Source organism: Hyperolius riggenbachi, chromosome 1 (assembly GCF_040937935.1).
Source record: "Hyperolius riggenbachi isolate aHypRig1 chromosome 1, aHypRig1.pri, whole genome shotgun sequence".
Lineage (NCBI taxonomy): Eukaryota > Metazoa > Chordata > Amphibia > Anura > Hyperoliidae > Hyperolius > Hyperolius riggenbachi.
The window spans coordinates 292421557-292438461 of NC_090646.1; the positions used below are offsets into that span (position 1 = coordinate 292421557).

Consider the following 16905-nt stretch of genomic DNA (forward strand, 5'->3'; position numbering starts at 1 on the left):
TCGAGAAGTCGGATGATTTTTTTACTGACTCCACAGCTGATCTATGTTTTGTTCCAGCTTTCTTCAGGAAATTGCTTTGTGTATAGCTTCTCTCCTAGCATGAAAGGGAAGTCTTGTACAGAGTTGAGTCAGTCTACCAAGAGTAGCCAGAGTGTATATATCGATACAGCTCTCTCGGGCAACAAGGCTCTTTTAAATCCCCAGTTGCAAGTGGGTTTGGCAGCTATGAGGAGCCAAACGAATTACACTGTTCTATCAGCACTACCTATTTATATAAAATGACATTTAAAGTGTTGTCCCAAGTGACATGAGAAAAGCTATTTATATAGAAACTGAAGAATTTTCTCAGCTGTAAAGCAGCAGAGTTAAAAAGGTGTTAACTGCAGCCTCTATGGACACGTACATGGAATAAAGGCGCCCTGTAGTGCCGATAGCAGAATATCGGTAATGTTAATGATATTCACCTATCACCTTAAAGTGTACCAGAGGCGACATGAGATAAACGTGTATGTATAGTGCAAAACATTAATACCAGAATGTTTTAATTTTTTTCTATTTTGCTGCCTGAAAGATTTAATTTTCCGGCATGCAAGTGACAGCTTCTGTGAAAGTTAAATGTTTTTTCACCGCCATCTTGTTAACTACTGAAGATACACTCCCTCCCTGTCTGCACAAAATGTTATGTCCGGTCAAAACTAAAATAAAAGTCTTGGCTGGAGTGGAAAAATAATATTTAAGATAACCAACTGGCAGTAGTTTTTTTTGTTTATTAGAAAATATTACATCTTTATCCATTACATCCTTACCTGCTCATAAAGGTCAATGAGTGTCTTATCTGGCAGCTTGAGTGACTGTATGGCCTGCAGCACTGTATCCCAATGCCCACTGTTAATATCTGCCACAAAGCTCTCAATACTATCCACTGTGTTCAAAGACACTGTTGTTTCCTCTTGCAGTGTGGCCAGAGCGCGATGCAAATTATTTTCTTTTAGATATTGCATAATAAGACGTATGACGCTGAAGAAACAAAAGAGATTTGCTTGTTATGTCTTTCCTCAGTGGTATTCATATTTATTCTTAAAAGAGAAGCTTCTACATCTTTACCTGGCTGTAAAGCTATGCACAAGCTCAGTTAAGCAGCCCATACACTCAGCCGATTTTCTGGCCGACCGATCGATCGCGATCGATCGATCGATCGATCGCAAATCGGTTGGCCAATCGACCGATCGACGGCCGATTTCGATCGATTTCGATGGATTTCCATCGAACTAGCAGGGTGGAAAATTTAGGTCGATCTGATGAGATTGCTTATCAGTTTGCATTGGCCTTAATGGAAATCTGATGGCAAAAAAATGCCATCAGATCGAATTTCAACAGATTTCAAACTGAAATCTATTGGAATTCTATCCTGGTAAAAAATGTTCTAAAAACGCATCAGATAGATCATCAGATGCATTTCTTATCTGTCTGCTGCCAATCTGACGAGTGTATGGGCACCTTAAATGTCACCCAAAACAAATACGCCTCACAGTTTAGGAATAATCATTGTAGAGACACACTGCACTGCTTTCTGCTGGGTAGACTATACTATTGTACAGTATAAAGAGGGGAAAGGACACACAAGAACCACCCTACTGTAGCAACTGCAATAGAGACAGGGCAGGTTGAAAACTTTGGGGGGGGGGGGGGGTGATCTGTACTCATACTACGTTTTCCCCAGAGAGAATCATGAAAGATAGTCTCAAATGATGAAAATCTGGTGACCAATCAAGGATTCGGATCGTCGCATGATTTCACCATCCTTGATCAAAACAACTGGCTATCCACAATGATCAAAAGGTAAGTTTTGCAAAACAAACTGCATTATCAATCATTTTCTTTAAGATAACTTACCAAAATCGAGCCAGTTACAGATTGGGAGCTGAACATTAGAAATAATCGTTTGGATCCCACCAATCATCAATCAAGTTGTATCATGTGTACCCAGCATAAACTTATTAGAGGCAGTAGATCGGCAGGACAGCCAGGCAATGTGCATTGTTTAAAAGGAAATAAATATGTCTCTCACCTCAGGTTCCATTTAAAGCACACCTGAACTGACCCTGAAATGTATAAAATTACATGACGTGTTGTATTGGGTCCTAATACTTCTAGGTTCCCATTAGGATGGGTGATCTTCCATTGCTTCACTATGCCCTATTCCTCGGAGCAGTGCTTTTCAGCGCTGCTAGATTTGGGCGCAGTTAGCGCAGCCATAGACTATAAAGGGATTCAGTCTATAGCGGCGCTCAGTGAGTAACGTCGGCACTGTCAGAAGACGGAGCCGAGGTTGCTTAAAAATCATAATAATTCGATTCGGCTTCCAGCAATTGCTGGAAGCCGAATTATTTCATTCCCCCACTATCCATGGCGGCCTGGAGGGGGAATAGTAATTAATTCGGCCCGGACTTGTGCAGAAGCAGGACCAGCCATATAACAGCTGGATCCTGCGTCCAAGTCTACCGGCACCAAATTCAAATGTACTCCTATTCCTGGCTAGGACTAGAGCCAGTCATACACAAGCAGCACTTCTGAAGTATGCATGCCCAGAACACTAATAATGGCAGCTGCTGTACACAGCCGGTCAGGAGCAAATACAACCAGGGAGCGAGGAGTGGGGCAGAGCATGGTGTAAGTTCAGAAGTCCTTTAAAGTGGACCTGAACTCTTGCACAGGACAGAAGGAAAACTGAGAAAATGCACCCTGTATGTATTTAGAGAGTTTAGCCTGTGTTATAACCCCTCATCTGTGGCTAATCACCACCATAATTTGATCTCTCAGCTGTTTCAGCTCAGCAACCCCCTCTGCCATGGTAGAGCAGGATGTTAACAATATATCTGCTTCCGTGAAAGCAGGAAGTAGACACACCATAGATTTATTTCAGGATTAGTATCAGCTGTAACAAAAATGTTTTCTTTAAAGGTTATTATGCTGTTGCATGCCTTTTAGAGCAGAGAGGAAGTTCTGAGTACAGGTCCACTTTAAATTCTATACAGCTAGTAACTGAGCCAAACAAATACATTTCCTGGTAATTTTGTTTCGCCCAATTCTGATCTGAAGACAATTTGCATTAGATTTGCACACAAGAGGGAATGAAGCTCACCGACTATCTCTAGAGATTATTCAAAAATTATAGAGGACAACTGCATGGACACAAGATTGTCACAATCATCTCTAACATGTGTATGACCTTAGTTTAATATCAGGAAAATAGGTTAATGCTGCATTAAGTAGCAGCTAGCAGTGATGATCGACTCCATAACAGTAGGAGCAGCTTCAACAATGTATCCGTCCTTGCCAGCAGCAGAACGTGATCCCATTGCACCGCTCTCTCTACACACTCACTCGGAAGACTCGATCTCGATAGACATGATTTAACGGGTCACCCTCTTCACTTCTTGTAGAAATACTGTATTCCGTGCTCACGATCCGAAGCAACTCCGTCACCCAAAAGACGCCGTCTCCGGATTTAAACGTCACTTCCTCTTTCTTTCACGTTACACTTCCGTGCAGCTCCATGGTTTCCGTAGTAACCGTATGATGCATTATGTACAGTGATGCGTCCAGGGTTTCTATATAGCACCTTTCTGAGGACACCCTTGAAATGTTGTGTTTGCTCTTGTGCACCGCAAGAGAACTAGCTAGACCAGTAGATCTCCTGATATGTTTCATGGTTTAAGATTACTAGCCTTTTTTTTTCTACTAGCGAAGTATTAGGACAGGCGACAGAAACATTGTACTTCACAGTTTTTAACCCTTTCCTTGCCAGCCGATTTGTTCTAAAACGTGAACATCTATTGCCAAGCAGTTTTTAGACATTTTGCACTCAGCAGGGGCATAGCAATAGGGGGTGCAGAGGTTGTGACCGCATCGGGGCCCTGCCTCAACTGCAGTATTAGCTCTCTATTGGTCCTGTGCTGGTAATAATAATTTCTATGTATGCTTTGAATAGTAGTAATCATTAACACAAATAGTCCTCCATCCCCTTTTTGCACCTCTGTCACTGTAGTTGCCATTGGCAGGTTTTGGTGCACCGTATCACTTGTTATGCAAAGAGTGCTGGGGGGTGTAAAACTTGCATCGGGGCCCATAGCTCCTTAGCTACGCCACTGGCTCTACTTAAAGAGACTCTGTAACATCAAAAACCTCCCCTGGGGGGTACTCACCTCGGGTGGTGGAAGCCTCGGGATCCTAATGAGGCTTCCCACGCCGTCCTCTGTCCCACGGGGGTCTCGCTGCAGCCCTCCAAACAGCCGGCGACAGACCCGACTGTCAATTCAATATTTACCTTTGCTGGCTCCAGCGGGGGTGCTGTGGCTGCTTTCGGCTCCGAAGTAGATGGAAATACCCGATCTCAGTCGGGTCCGCTCTACTGCGCAGGCGCCAGAAACTTGCGCTTGCGCATTAGAGCAGACCCGACGGCGATCGGGTATTTCCGCCTACTTCGGAGCCGACAGCCGTCAGAGCGCCTGCGCAGGAGCCGGGAAGGTAAATAATGACGTCATCTTGTACAGAGGGCCGCAGCGAGACCCCTGAGGGACGGAGGACGGCGTGGGAAGCCTCATTAGGATCCCGAGGCTTCCCCCACCCGAGGTCAGTACCCCCCAGGGGACGTTTTGACGTTACAGATTCTCTTTAAGATTATTGACAAGACACCCTACATGAAATATGACATATTTTATATTGTTTTTTGACAAGGGCTTGAACACTGAAACAAAATTTTGTACTATTTCTGGAGATATAACAAAACTTTTGAGTGAAATGTTTAAAAAAGTGAAATAAAAATTAAAATATTTTTCTGTTGTGTTTTTTTGTTCAAAGAAGAATTACATTTACTGATTACATTTACTGACAAAAATGTTACTGTTTGTAAAATCCCTGATCCTTCTGAATCCAACAGTACCAGATATATATTTGTACCCCACTTTTTCTGTCCTGGAATAGGTGCGCCAGTACAGGTAGCCAGATATACGTGCCGCTAGTACAGGTAGCCATATATTGGTGCAGCCAGTATAGGTAGGCAGGAATAGATGCCCCAATACAGGTAGCCAGGTATAGGTGCAGCCAGTATAGGTAGCCAGGTATACAGTAGGTGCAGCCAGTATAGGTAGCCAGGTATAGGTGCTGCCAGTACAGGTAGCCAGATATAGGTGCTGCCAGTTAAAGGGGTTCTGTGGTATTGTAAAAATCAAACAAGCTGACACCTGGGGCTTCTATCGGCCCCCTGCAGGTGTCATGTCCCACGCCGTCTTCCTCCGCTCACCCGTTCCCAGCCGCTGGTCCCGGTCTAATATTCGTCTAAACACGAATAATGCTCGTTCTTGCGTCATCGGGAGCTTGCTGCTCAGGCGCAGTACGACGTTTTCTTGTACTGCACAGTAAGCTCCCGATGATGCGCGCAGGAGCGAGAACACGTGCTGCCGCACAGCCGCAGTGTAATCACTCGCATGATTACACCGGGACTGTCGGCAGGGAACGGCCCATCGGAAGAGGACGGCGTGGGACATTACCGCTGCAGGAGGCTGATAGAAGCCCCAGGTAAGTGTCGTTTGATTTTTACAATACCACAGAACCCCTTTAAAGGGGTTCTGTGGGGGTTTCTGAAGATAAAAACTGCCACTTACCTTGGGCTTCTATGAGCCCCATGCAGCGGTAATGTCCCACGACGTCCTGCTCCCATCCGCCGTTCCCCGCAGCCGGCACCGGGCTATTAATCGTCTGGCATACAGACGAATAATGCGCGTTGCCGTGCCTCCGCTCGCGTCATCTGAGGCTTACTGCGCAGGCGCAGTACAACGGAGCCTTGTACTGCGCCTGCGCAGTAAGCTTTCGATGACGCAGGCGGAAGCGAGCGGGTGCGCGGCCACTCTAGCGCAGCCACAGTTGGATCCCATGCCGCTTAGACCGGGGCCGGCGGCGGAGAACGGCAGATGGGAGGAGGACGGCGTGGGACATTACCGCTGCACGGGGCTGGTAGAAGCCCAAGGTAAGTGTCCGTTTTTTTCTTCCACAATCCCCCACAGAACTCCTTTAACCACTTGCCGACCGCACGCTTATACCGTGCGTCGGCAAAGTGGCAGCTGCAGGACCAGCGACGCAGTTCTGCGTCGCCAGCTGCAGGCTGATTAATCAGGAAGCACCCGCTCGCGCGAGCGGCTGCTTCCTGTCAATTCACGGCGGGGGGCCGCCGATGGCGGCTCGCAGGCTAAATGTAAACACAAGCGGAAATAATCCGCTTTGTTTACATTGTACGGCGCTGCTGCGCAGCAGCGCCGTAAGGCAGATCAGCGATCCCCGGCCAATCAGCGGCCGGGGATCGCCGCCATGTGACAGGGGACGTCCTGTCACTGGCTGCACAGGACGGATAGCGTCCTGTGCAGCCCGGATCACCAGGGGGGAAAGCTAGGAGAGGGAGGGGGGGAATTTCGCCGCGGAGGGGGGCTTTGAGGTGCCCCCCCGGCAACATGCCTGCAGGCAGGAGCGATCAGACCCCCCCTGCACATCATCCCCATAGGGGGGAAAAAAGGGGGGCGATCTGATCGCTCTGCGTGCACCCTGATCTGTGCTGGGGGCTGCAGAGCCCACCCAGCACAGATCCCAACAAACAGCGCTGGTCCTTAAGGGGGGGTAAAGGGTGGGTCCTCAAGTGGTTAAGGTAGACAGATATAGGTGCAGCCAGTATAAGTAGCCAGGAATAGATGCCCCCAGTACAGGTAGCTGTTAGAAATCACCTTTTGCTCCGGCACCAGCACCCCCTTGGAGGTGCACCTCACAGAATGTGAGCTGACTCGACTCTCCTCACAGCAAGCCTTATAGGAGACAGACTTTCTGAGGCATCTTCAAAGTTTGATGGAGTTTATTCAGTAAACAGATATACAGATACAGTTCGTTACATCTAAGCAAAGCAGATTCTTGCGTTGCGTTACAGCTTCGTGATTACCTTCCTGCTGAAGGTAATCAGGTCATCTTCTGTCTATACTACGTTACATCTAACTACCTATATACAGCATACATTATATCAGATGACATAAATAAAGGAAAGTAATTAGGGTTCCAGTCAGTAGATAGAGAGCGTGAAAGTAAGAGTGCCCTCCGTTCGCAAATCATGAACCTTAATACTGACCAGGAAAGAGTTAACTGTGTCATCATCTGAACCATCTATAATTGGTTCAGATCCCTTGTGATGTCATGATACACACACACTCAATTAATATTCTATGATCCCTTTTCCCTACGTACAGGAATGTTCTGGAATGTGAATGTACAAGGAAGGACAGCCAGATTTTTTGGGCTGTGTGGAGGGAAAGAGCGCAGAGAAGAGGGAGCGGTGGGCACAGTGGGAAAGGGGGGACATCTCCCCCCCCTTCCTCACCTTTGGGCTCCCCCTTCCTCGCTCTACCCTCTAGAACTAAAGTTTCGGGGTGACTGGCAGCGGGTGGGACTTACCTCTGCCTCGCTCCAAGCGCTGCGTAGTGACGTCCGGTTCATGAGTTATTTGAGCCTGTTGTTTCCTGTGAGTGTAATGATCCGACTCATCCACTGAGCCGAATCAGTTCAGTGGATGAGACAGGAACTGCAGCTGCAGTTCCTGTCTCATCCACTGAACTGATTTGGTTCAGTGGATGAGTCGGATCACAGGAAAGAACAGGCTCAAATGACTCATGAACCGGACATCACTACTACTTCGCCGTGGAAGGAGGCAGGTAAGTCCCACCCGCTGCCAGCCACCCCAAAACTATAGTTCTAGAGGGGAGAGCGAGGAAGGGGGGGCCCAAAGGTGAAGAAGGGGGGGGGGGAGATGTCCCCCCTTTCACAGTGCTGTACCTACCGCTCTCCCTTCACTGAGCTCGCCCCTCCTGCCGGGGGAAACCTGGCTAACTATTCTGGGGACACCTACAGACCTGGTTACATATACTTGGGACACCCATAGACCTGGCTAAATATACTGGGGACACCTATAGACCTTGCTATATATACTGGGGACACTATACACCTGGCTATCTGTACTGGAGACACCTATACACTTGGCTAACTATTCTGGGGGAACCTAAAGACCTGGCTACATATACTGGGGACACCAATAGACCTGCCTAACTATTCTGGGGACACCTAAAAACCTGGCCATCTGTACCGGAGACATCTATAGACCTGGCTAACTACTCTGGGGACACCGAAAGACCTGGCTACCTATTCTGGGGACATTATACACCTGGCTACCTATTCTGGGGACAACTATACTCATGACTACTTATACTGGGGACACCTATAGACCTGGCTACCTATGCTGGGGGTACCTATTTTGGGGTAACTGCTGTCAGATTATCTGTATTTATGGGGAACCGCTGCCATATTATGTATGTTAGGGGCACGGCTGCTGCCAGATTTTGCGTATTTGGGGAACTGCTGCCAGATTGTGTATGTTTTGGGGACCACTGCTGCCAGATTACATGTATTTTGGGTGTTATGTGTATTTTGGGTGATCCACTGCCAGGTTTCGCGTATTTTGGGGAACTGGTTCCAGATTATGTGTATGTTGGGGGGAACTGCTGCTGTCTATTTTGTCTATTTTGGGGGAACCACTGCCATATTATTTGTATTTTGGAGGAACTTCTACCAGATTAAGCGTATTTTTGGTGAAATGCTGTCAGATTTCATCTATTTTTGGGGGCTACACTACGGCAGAGCTCAAACTTCCCCGGCAGACAATTTACACCACTGCTAAGGTCATGTATATTTGGCCCCACCCATGACCACGCCCACGTTATGCTTGACCACACCCACTTTTGGCATGCTCAGTACGATGTCCTCCTTTTCAGGGTGTGATGTCCTCCTTTTTGGGGTTCTGCAAGTGGCCAACCTAATCGCTCTCCCCACCCTCTTTGTCACCTGGAAATGTGGCTGGATCTCGATTTTTTACTTCTTGTTTCGAGAACCACAAACCCTCGGCTTTCCAGCCTTTACGCGTGTAGAGTTGTTCCAGAGACACCCTCTGTTGGTAACTCCAGAGTGTGATATTGTTCCCTGCGTCTCTCCTGTAGGAGAAATGACGCTTACTGCTCGTTCCTCTCCAATCTGGAACCATCTCACTCTAACCAAGACAAGGTAATCCTGAACCACACACTCCACCTTTTGCATGTACCCATTGTACTGCAATGTACCTTTTAAAGAGAACCCGAGGTGTGTTTAAAGAATGTTATCTGCATACAGAGGCTGGATCTGTCTATACAGCCCAGCCTCTGTTGCTATCCCAAACCCCACTAAGGTCCCCCTGCACTCTGCAATCCCTCATAAATCACAGCCATGCTGTGAGGCTGTGTTTACATCTGTAGTGTCAGTCTCAGCTGCTCCCCCGCCTCCTGCATAGCTCCGGTCCCTGCCCCCGTCCCTTCCCTCCAATCAGCAGGGAGCGAAGGGATGCAGGCGGGGACTGGAGTTCTGCAGGAGGCGGGGAGAGCAGCAGACTGACACTATAGAGAGAAACACAGCCAGCTCTGACAAGCTGTTTGTCAGCAGCTTGGCTGTGATTTATGAGGGATTGCAGAGTGCAGGGGGACCTTAGGGGGGTTTGGGATAGCAACAGAGGCTGGGCTGTATAGGCAGTTCCAGCCTCTGTATGCAGATAATATTCTTTAAACCCACCTCGGGTTCTCTTTAACAAAACTTTGGATCGGTACCTTGGTTCTGGGAGTGTGACATTCCCCAGCAGATTTAAGCTGCTGCCAACCTCACACTTCCAGCACACTTGACCCTCGATACCTTTCACCAACATTGTGCCATGAAATTTGTTTCCCCCTGGCACAAGTGATCTTTTCCTCCTTCCCTGCTTGGTCCCCACGTGCCAATCAGAGGGAAGTGGAAGAGGATCAGCCTCTTTTCCTGCAAACATTAACATGCTTGGGCCTTGTGTTCTCATTAACCCCTTATTGTTCATGAGAATGTCCTCTCTTCGGTCTCCTAGGACGAAATGGCAGGCTAGGATCACCATCAGCACGGTACACTTCATTAGCAGAGCACCTCCTTGGGAAAGAAAAACCTTAGCAATTTGCTCAGTCAGTTTTTTTAGTCTCTTTCCGATCTCCGAAATCTCGTTTTTCAGTCTCTTTCCAAACTCCGAAATCTCGTTTTTTAGTCTCTTTCCAATCTCAGGAATCTCGCTGTTCTCCAAACTCGGATTGGCATCTGGAGCCTTTTGCTTATCCGACTGACATCCCTGTCTCTGCTGCCAGCACCTCGGCTCTCTTGCTTCCATATTGCCAAACTCCTGAATCGAAATACAAACAAATCAACTCTTATTAATGATTTGGGATTCGCCCTGCGGCTTGTACTCTGTACACTTTAAATTGATCAATATATACCGTAATTGATCTCGTTGCTTTATGGTTCTCATGAACTCTTTGTTTACTCTTTTTGGTAGACTGGAGTCAAACTTCTCTCCCCTACCTAAGTACTATCCTAAGTACTTACCTGTTTAAAATATGCTCCCGCGGACTTCACTTTTGGAAGCTCTCACCTCATTGCAAACTCTCCCCACATCCCCCTTTCTGTACATACTCGGCCGTAGTATGCACAGATTACGGATGCCACACACCTGTTGCTGCTTTGCAGGTGAGCCTGCAATGCTCTTACTCATTTTCGCAATGGCTTACCTAGAACTTCATCGATCGCAGCCCTTTCTGCTCGACGTCCTGTTTAGTGTCCCCTCTGACCAATGTTTGCCAGGTAACCACACAGGGTTCAGGGCTGCGCATGCCTGCATGCGAATCACTGAATACCCACTTGGTAGGTAGTCCTATGGCAAACAACGTACTGAGAGCTGCACACAGCCACGCTCCCATCCGTGAAGAATTGCAGGGCCCCATGTGCCTGTGCAGTAGCATAGAGCCACTTGTGCCCAGCTTTTTCTGCTGAGCCTGAGCGGCGGCACGCTACCTGTGCAGTGCAGCTGAACATCCAGAGGGTCCCATCGCTGGATCGATAGTCTTAAAGAGGATATGGAAAGCCTCTGGAGGATTCCCTCTACCAAGGTAACTGTGACTTTCTCTCCTTTGAAAGTGACAGGTTTGCTTTAAAGTGACCCAGAGATGACTGATAATCTTATAATATAAGATTTTTACTTACCCGGGTCTTCCTCCAGCCCCATAAACATGGATGCGTCCCTCGCCGTCCTCCCGCGTGCCTCCCTTAAGCTGCGATCAGCTCCCGGTATTCGGCTCACTCGGGCTCAGTCTGACTTAGTGACATTAGCAAGGGGTCTTCGGTGCTTGCGCAGAAGTTCCGACCATGCGCAGAAAGCCCCCTGCTGACATCACCGAGCCGAATACCGGAGCTGATTGCCGCTTTTATGCAGGCACTCAGGAAGACAGCGAGGGACACATCCGTGCTTATGGGGCTGGAGGAAGCCCCGGGAAAGAAAAAAAATCTTTACTACCCGAGTTCTCTGGTACACTTTAAAGCAGACCTGAACTCAGAAATTCCTCTCTGCTCTAAAAGATACGCAACAGCATAATAACCTTTAAAGAAAAACATTTCTTTGTTACAGCTGATACAATTCCTACAATAAATCCGCAGTGTTTCTACTTCTTGCTTTCATGGAAGCAGACATACTGTTAACATCCTGTGCTTTTAAATGAGCTTATCTGCTGTGGCAGTCAGGTGGCACAGGGGAGATATCAAATTTACAACTTGTGATTAGTCAGAGATGAGAGGGAATAAGACAGGCTAAACTCTCTAAATACATGCAGGGTTCATTTCTCTTTGTTTTCTTTCTGTCCTATGCAAGAGTTCAGATCCACTTTAAAGCGGAACTGAAAGGTCCTAAAAAAATAAGAGTTTCACTTACCTGGGGCTTCTGCCAGCCCCCTGCAGCCAACCTGTGGCCGCAATGTGACATACCGATCTTCCGTTCCCCCACCGCAGCTCACGTTCACTTCTTGAAGCCGGTGTCCACTGCGCCTGCACGGCCCTGGCCACGTGCATCCTCGTTCACGCTCCCGTTGCTGGAGGCATACTGCAGTAGAGGTTTTCTCATACTGCACCTGCGCAGGACGATCCTGGTCACGGGAACGCGTACGAGGATGAGCGTGGCCAGGGCGCAGTAGACGTCGACTGGTGTGGTGATAGGGTTGTTGTGAAATACCACCAATCAGTCTCTTGGAAGAAGAATATAGGTTTATTTACTGTACAGGAGACATACACTGAATCATACCAGTGTCTGCCCAAGGAAGGCTTGGACCAGATGGATATACACTTTGGAATGAATTACAGATTATAATTATTCTGCCTAACTTGACCACCGATTGGGTTCTGCCATTTATAAGACAGCCAAAGCAATCCCCATCTGCACATTCCATTCCCATGAAGACTGAGAAATTGTAAGAAAGAGAACCTGTTATTAATGAGAATAAAATGCATGATACAAAGGAAGTGTGGCAAGATGGCATACAGGTTTTGTTGTAACACTATCAATTTTATTTCTGGATATAAATTTGGAAGGGGGCTATGTGTTTAGAAAGGATATAGCAAATAAAAAGGTGGGAAGATTAGTGTATTTACGATTTAAAAAACGCCAAATGGTTTGCAGTGATTTTGCCATTATAGTTAAGTTTTTTAAAACGCAAACGCTGGCAAAAAATGGTGAAAATGGGTCGCAGGCCTTAAAGAGAATCTGTATTGCTAAAATCGCACAAAAGTAAACATACCAGTGCGTTAGGGCAGTGTTTCTCAACATTTTATTGGTATGTACCCCTTTTAAAACCCTTTACTCACCAAGTACCCCCTGCCATAGTAAACATTATCTCAAGTACCCCTTGACAAATATATTTGTAATCAAAGTACATAATAATTGGTTGTAAACAATTTCCAAGCATTTACTGTTGCTTTAAATTAGCTAAAATACTAATTTGGTGTTGTTTATATAGGATTTATCATTTTCTAAAACTCTAAATTTGTTATACTTGGTTAATTATATCAAGCCAAAGTACCCCCTGGAACCATCAGAAGTACCCCCTGGGGTACGCGTACCGCATGTTGAGAACCTAGGCGTTAGGGGACATCTCCTATTACCCTCTGTCACAATTTCGCCGCTCCCCGCCGCATTAAAAGTAGTCAAAAACCGTTTTTAAAAGTTTGTTTATAAACAAAAAAAATGGCCACCAAAACAGGAAGTAGGTTGATGTACAGTATGTCCACACACAGAAAATACATCCATTGCGGGGTAGAATGTCATCGCCTGGTCAGCTCTGTCCACCCCACCCACTGTGTTGTTATAGTCCAGGATGACTTGAGGCTTGTCAAGGACTTTACCTCCTCGTGCTCTGGTGATGGCAGATGATGCATCATGGACAGTCCTGAGCACACACACGTCCTTCTTGTCACGCCAGCAGAGTGCCTTGAGGCTGACGCCATAGCAGGGGATGAACAGGTGACAGGCAGAGAGAGATCAAATCCAGGCAAAGGCGGCAGGCAAAGAGAGTAGTCGTAATCCAGGCAGAGGTCGGTACAGGCAGCAGGCAAACAGAATAGTCATAATCCAGGCAGAGGTCGGTACAGGCAGCGGTCAAAAGGAATAGTCGTAATCCAGGCAGAGGTCGGTACAGGCAGCAGGCAAAGAGAGTAGTCAAAATCCAAGCAAAAATCGGTACACAGGTAATCCAAAAATCAGAACAGCAGATCACAAAGATCACAGCACTTGCACTTGCTCACTAGCAGCAGGGAACGAAATGGCTACAATGCATTGGATACAAATGTATTTCATACATATGTATCCAGTACATGCAGAATAGGGCCAATCAGCATTCACATTTTTAAATTTACCGCACCTCCCCCATGACGTCACTACGCCCCACCGACACCACCGCTACGCTCATCTGATTGACCGCCAGGTCCCGGAAGAAGAGCGGGACTATGGGGATCCCTGCGGCCGGACAATGCCTGCAGCACCTGGGGGAGAGAGGCTGGAGTCCCGCTGTGTAGCGCTGATCGTGTGTGGGACTCCACAGCACAAGGTAAAGCAGTGATTTCACTACCCCGACCTGAGCTCGATGTTACCGTTCGCAGCATTTTTTTCCTACCCCAAGCTCAGGTCGGGGTTACCGCCAGGGAGGTTAAAGAGACTCTGAAGTCTGTTAAAAATCCTCTTTTTATTACAAAATCCTGTGTAACATCATAGCCCTACCTAAACCGCCACATCCCCTGCTGTAATCTAACTAAATCCCCCAAACTCCCCAGGGGGCAATCCGGGCAGCGCTTCCGTGAGTGGCAGAGCTATGAGCCGCAGCTCTGCCTCTCAGCGCGTCTATCAGCTCGGATCGCCGCCTCTCCCCCGCCCCTCTCAGTCTTCTTTCTCTGAGAGGGGTGGGGGAGAGGCGGAGATCTGCCGCTGATAGACGCATAAGGAGGCAGAGCTGTGGCTGAAAGCTCTGCCTCCAACAGCAGCAAAATCCACGACCAAGAAAGTTGTGGATTTTGCGGGGGAGTGGGAGGGGGGAGTTAGGGGGCAAGGCGGCCATCAGAGGGGGGGACAACTGACACTGCAGTGAGGAGCCCAGGGCTTCTGGGGAAGGGCCGGAAGGGCCGCATGTGCTGGCTGCGGGCCTGTGGCTCACTAACCAGCACACCACGTTCCAGCACTGAGAGAAGATTGACGTCAGCGCTTGAATGTGGGGAGCAGATGAGTGAACCCTCTACAGTGAAGTTTCTATACTGGGGCACCACCTATACTTGGCTACCTATATTGGGGTGCCTATAGCTTGCTACCCATACTGGGGCCACCTGTACCTGACTAACCTATCCCGGGGCACCACCTATAGTTGAATACCTATACTGGGGAAACCTGTCTCTTGCTGGCCTATACTGGGGGCATCTACACCAGGCTACCTATACTGGGGCACCATCTATAGCTGGCTATTGATACTGGAGGAACCTATACCTGGCTATCTAAACTGGGGGCACCTATGCCTGGAAAAGTTGGGGACAAAAGAGAACGGATAAAGGATAAGAACGGACCCACAAGTCCCTATCTCCTTTGTTAACCGGGAACTACCTGTATTTTGATAGTATTTGGCTCCACCTACAACATGCCATTGACACACCCACTTTTGCTGCATCACGCTATGCACGCCGCTTTGTTCAGTGTCGGAGCCATGCACATTTTTCGCCGCAGCGCACTTCGCGCATGGACACAAGGGTGGGGTGACTAGTAGGCGGGCACAGCAACCAGTGGGTGGGCCCAGGGAGGGAAGGCCCAGGCCTGATGATGTGTGAGGGGCCCCAACATTTCTGATGGCGGCCCTGTTAGGGGGGATTTAGTTAGATTAAGTTTTAGTTAGGACAGTAATGTTACAAAGGATTTTGTAATAAAAAGATGATTTTTACGAGACTTCAGTGTCTCTTTAAATGGGATCTTCACTCAGTTCTGTCAAGAAGATGTATCCGCATACCAAGATTTTAACCACAGCGCCCTCCTAACTATCACTGCAGTCAACATAGCTCTTGATGAAGCATGTACACCATCAATTGAAACTTCACCTACTAAAGGTGGCCATACACTTACAGATTTACAGCAGATTCGACTATCAGATAGATTTCTGTCAGATGCCTGTCAAGTAGAATCTGACAGGAATCTATGTGATGTGTGCCACACTCTAGGAACAGATTTCCAATAGATTTCAGAATTAAATCTATGGAAAATCGATCTAAATGCATTATTGGACCATTAGATCCAATGCAACTCTATGGGCCATCAATCTGCTGTCAGCAGCAGATCGACCTAGATCTTCCATCCTGTCAGATAGATCAAATCGATCGAAATCGGCCACAAATCGATCGAATGGGGAATTTTATAGAATCAATTTCTGATCGATTCTATAGAACCAATCGATCCATCAATGGCTAAAATCGACCAGTGTATGGACCCCTTAAGTCAAAATCAATTTTCAAATCTTTAAGAGCAGAAATAATTTGTTCTTTTTCTGCACTACCTGTTCAATGTTGTTTTCCCATACTTTCATGGCTCTTGCAAATTATGTTAAAGAGACACTGTAACGAGAAAAACGTCCCATGGGGGGTACTCACCTCGGGAGGGGGAAGCCTCAGGATCCTAATGAGGCTTCCCCCGTCCTCCTGTGTCCCACGGGGGTCTCGCTGCAGCCCTTCAAAGCCGGCGCAACAAATCCGACAGCCTGTTCAATACTTACCTTTCCAGGCTCCAGCGGGGACGCTGTTTCGGCTCTTCTGACGGAGATAGGCGGAAATAGCCGATCTCCGTTGGGTCCGCTCTACTGCGCAGGTGCAGGAGACTTGCGCCTGCGCAGTAGAGCGGCCTGACGGAAATCGGCTATTTCCGCCTATCTCCGTGGGAAGAGCGGATACTGCGCCTGCACTGGAGCCACGGAGGTAAATATTTACATCGCCGCCGTTCCGAGAGGATCCGAGGAGGATGGGGGAAGCCTCAATAGGATCCGGAGGCTTCCCACACCCGAGGTGAGTACCCCCCAGGGGAGTTTTTTTTCGTTACAGATTTTCTTTAAAGCTATAGCTGCTTTACATGCGCCTCCTGCTGCCAGATAGGTCTTTTTTCAAATCGACTTTTGTCTAGGACATCCTTGTCTAGGACAATTTTTTTGTCTAGGACATCCTTAAAAAAAACAAAATGTTCTTTAGGAACAGTTACATGCTTTGCTAAATTAGCAATGGAAGCATTAACCATAGGTGCAGTCTGAAGAGCCTTTACATCAGTTTCCCTCATAGGATACAGCTTGGACCACCTATTAGTCAATAAAGGTTTATTATCGGCTTTGCTCCATTCTTCAAGAATCACTCCTCTGCTTTCTTTCATTAAAGGACAGGCAGGTCCAACCTTGGTAAGAT

At 47.6% G+C, this 16905-nt stretch overlaps 1 protein-coding gene across 1 annotated transcript in view; it reads right to left on the minus strand.

The window, feature by feature from the left end:
* Positions 1–3517, minus strand: part of SMU1 (SMU1 DNA replication regulator and spliceosomal factor) — a 38730-nt gene extending 35213 nt beyond the window's left edge. Inside the window, exons 1-2 of the mRNA XM_068233722.1 lie at positions 3385–3517; positions 807–1017 (exon numbers count right to left, since the gene is read on the minus strand). Coding sequence (XP_068089823.1) covers positions 807–1017; positions 3385–3410 — 237 coding nt within the window. The 5' untranslated portion in view covers positions 3411–3517. The remainder of the gene's footprint in view (positions 1–806; positions 1018–3384) is intronic.
* Positions 3518–16905: the final 13388 nt, after the last annotated feature.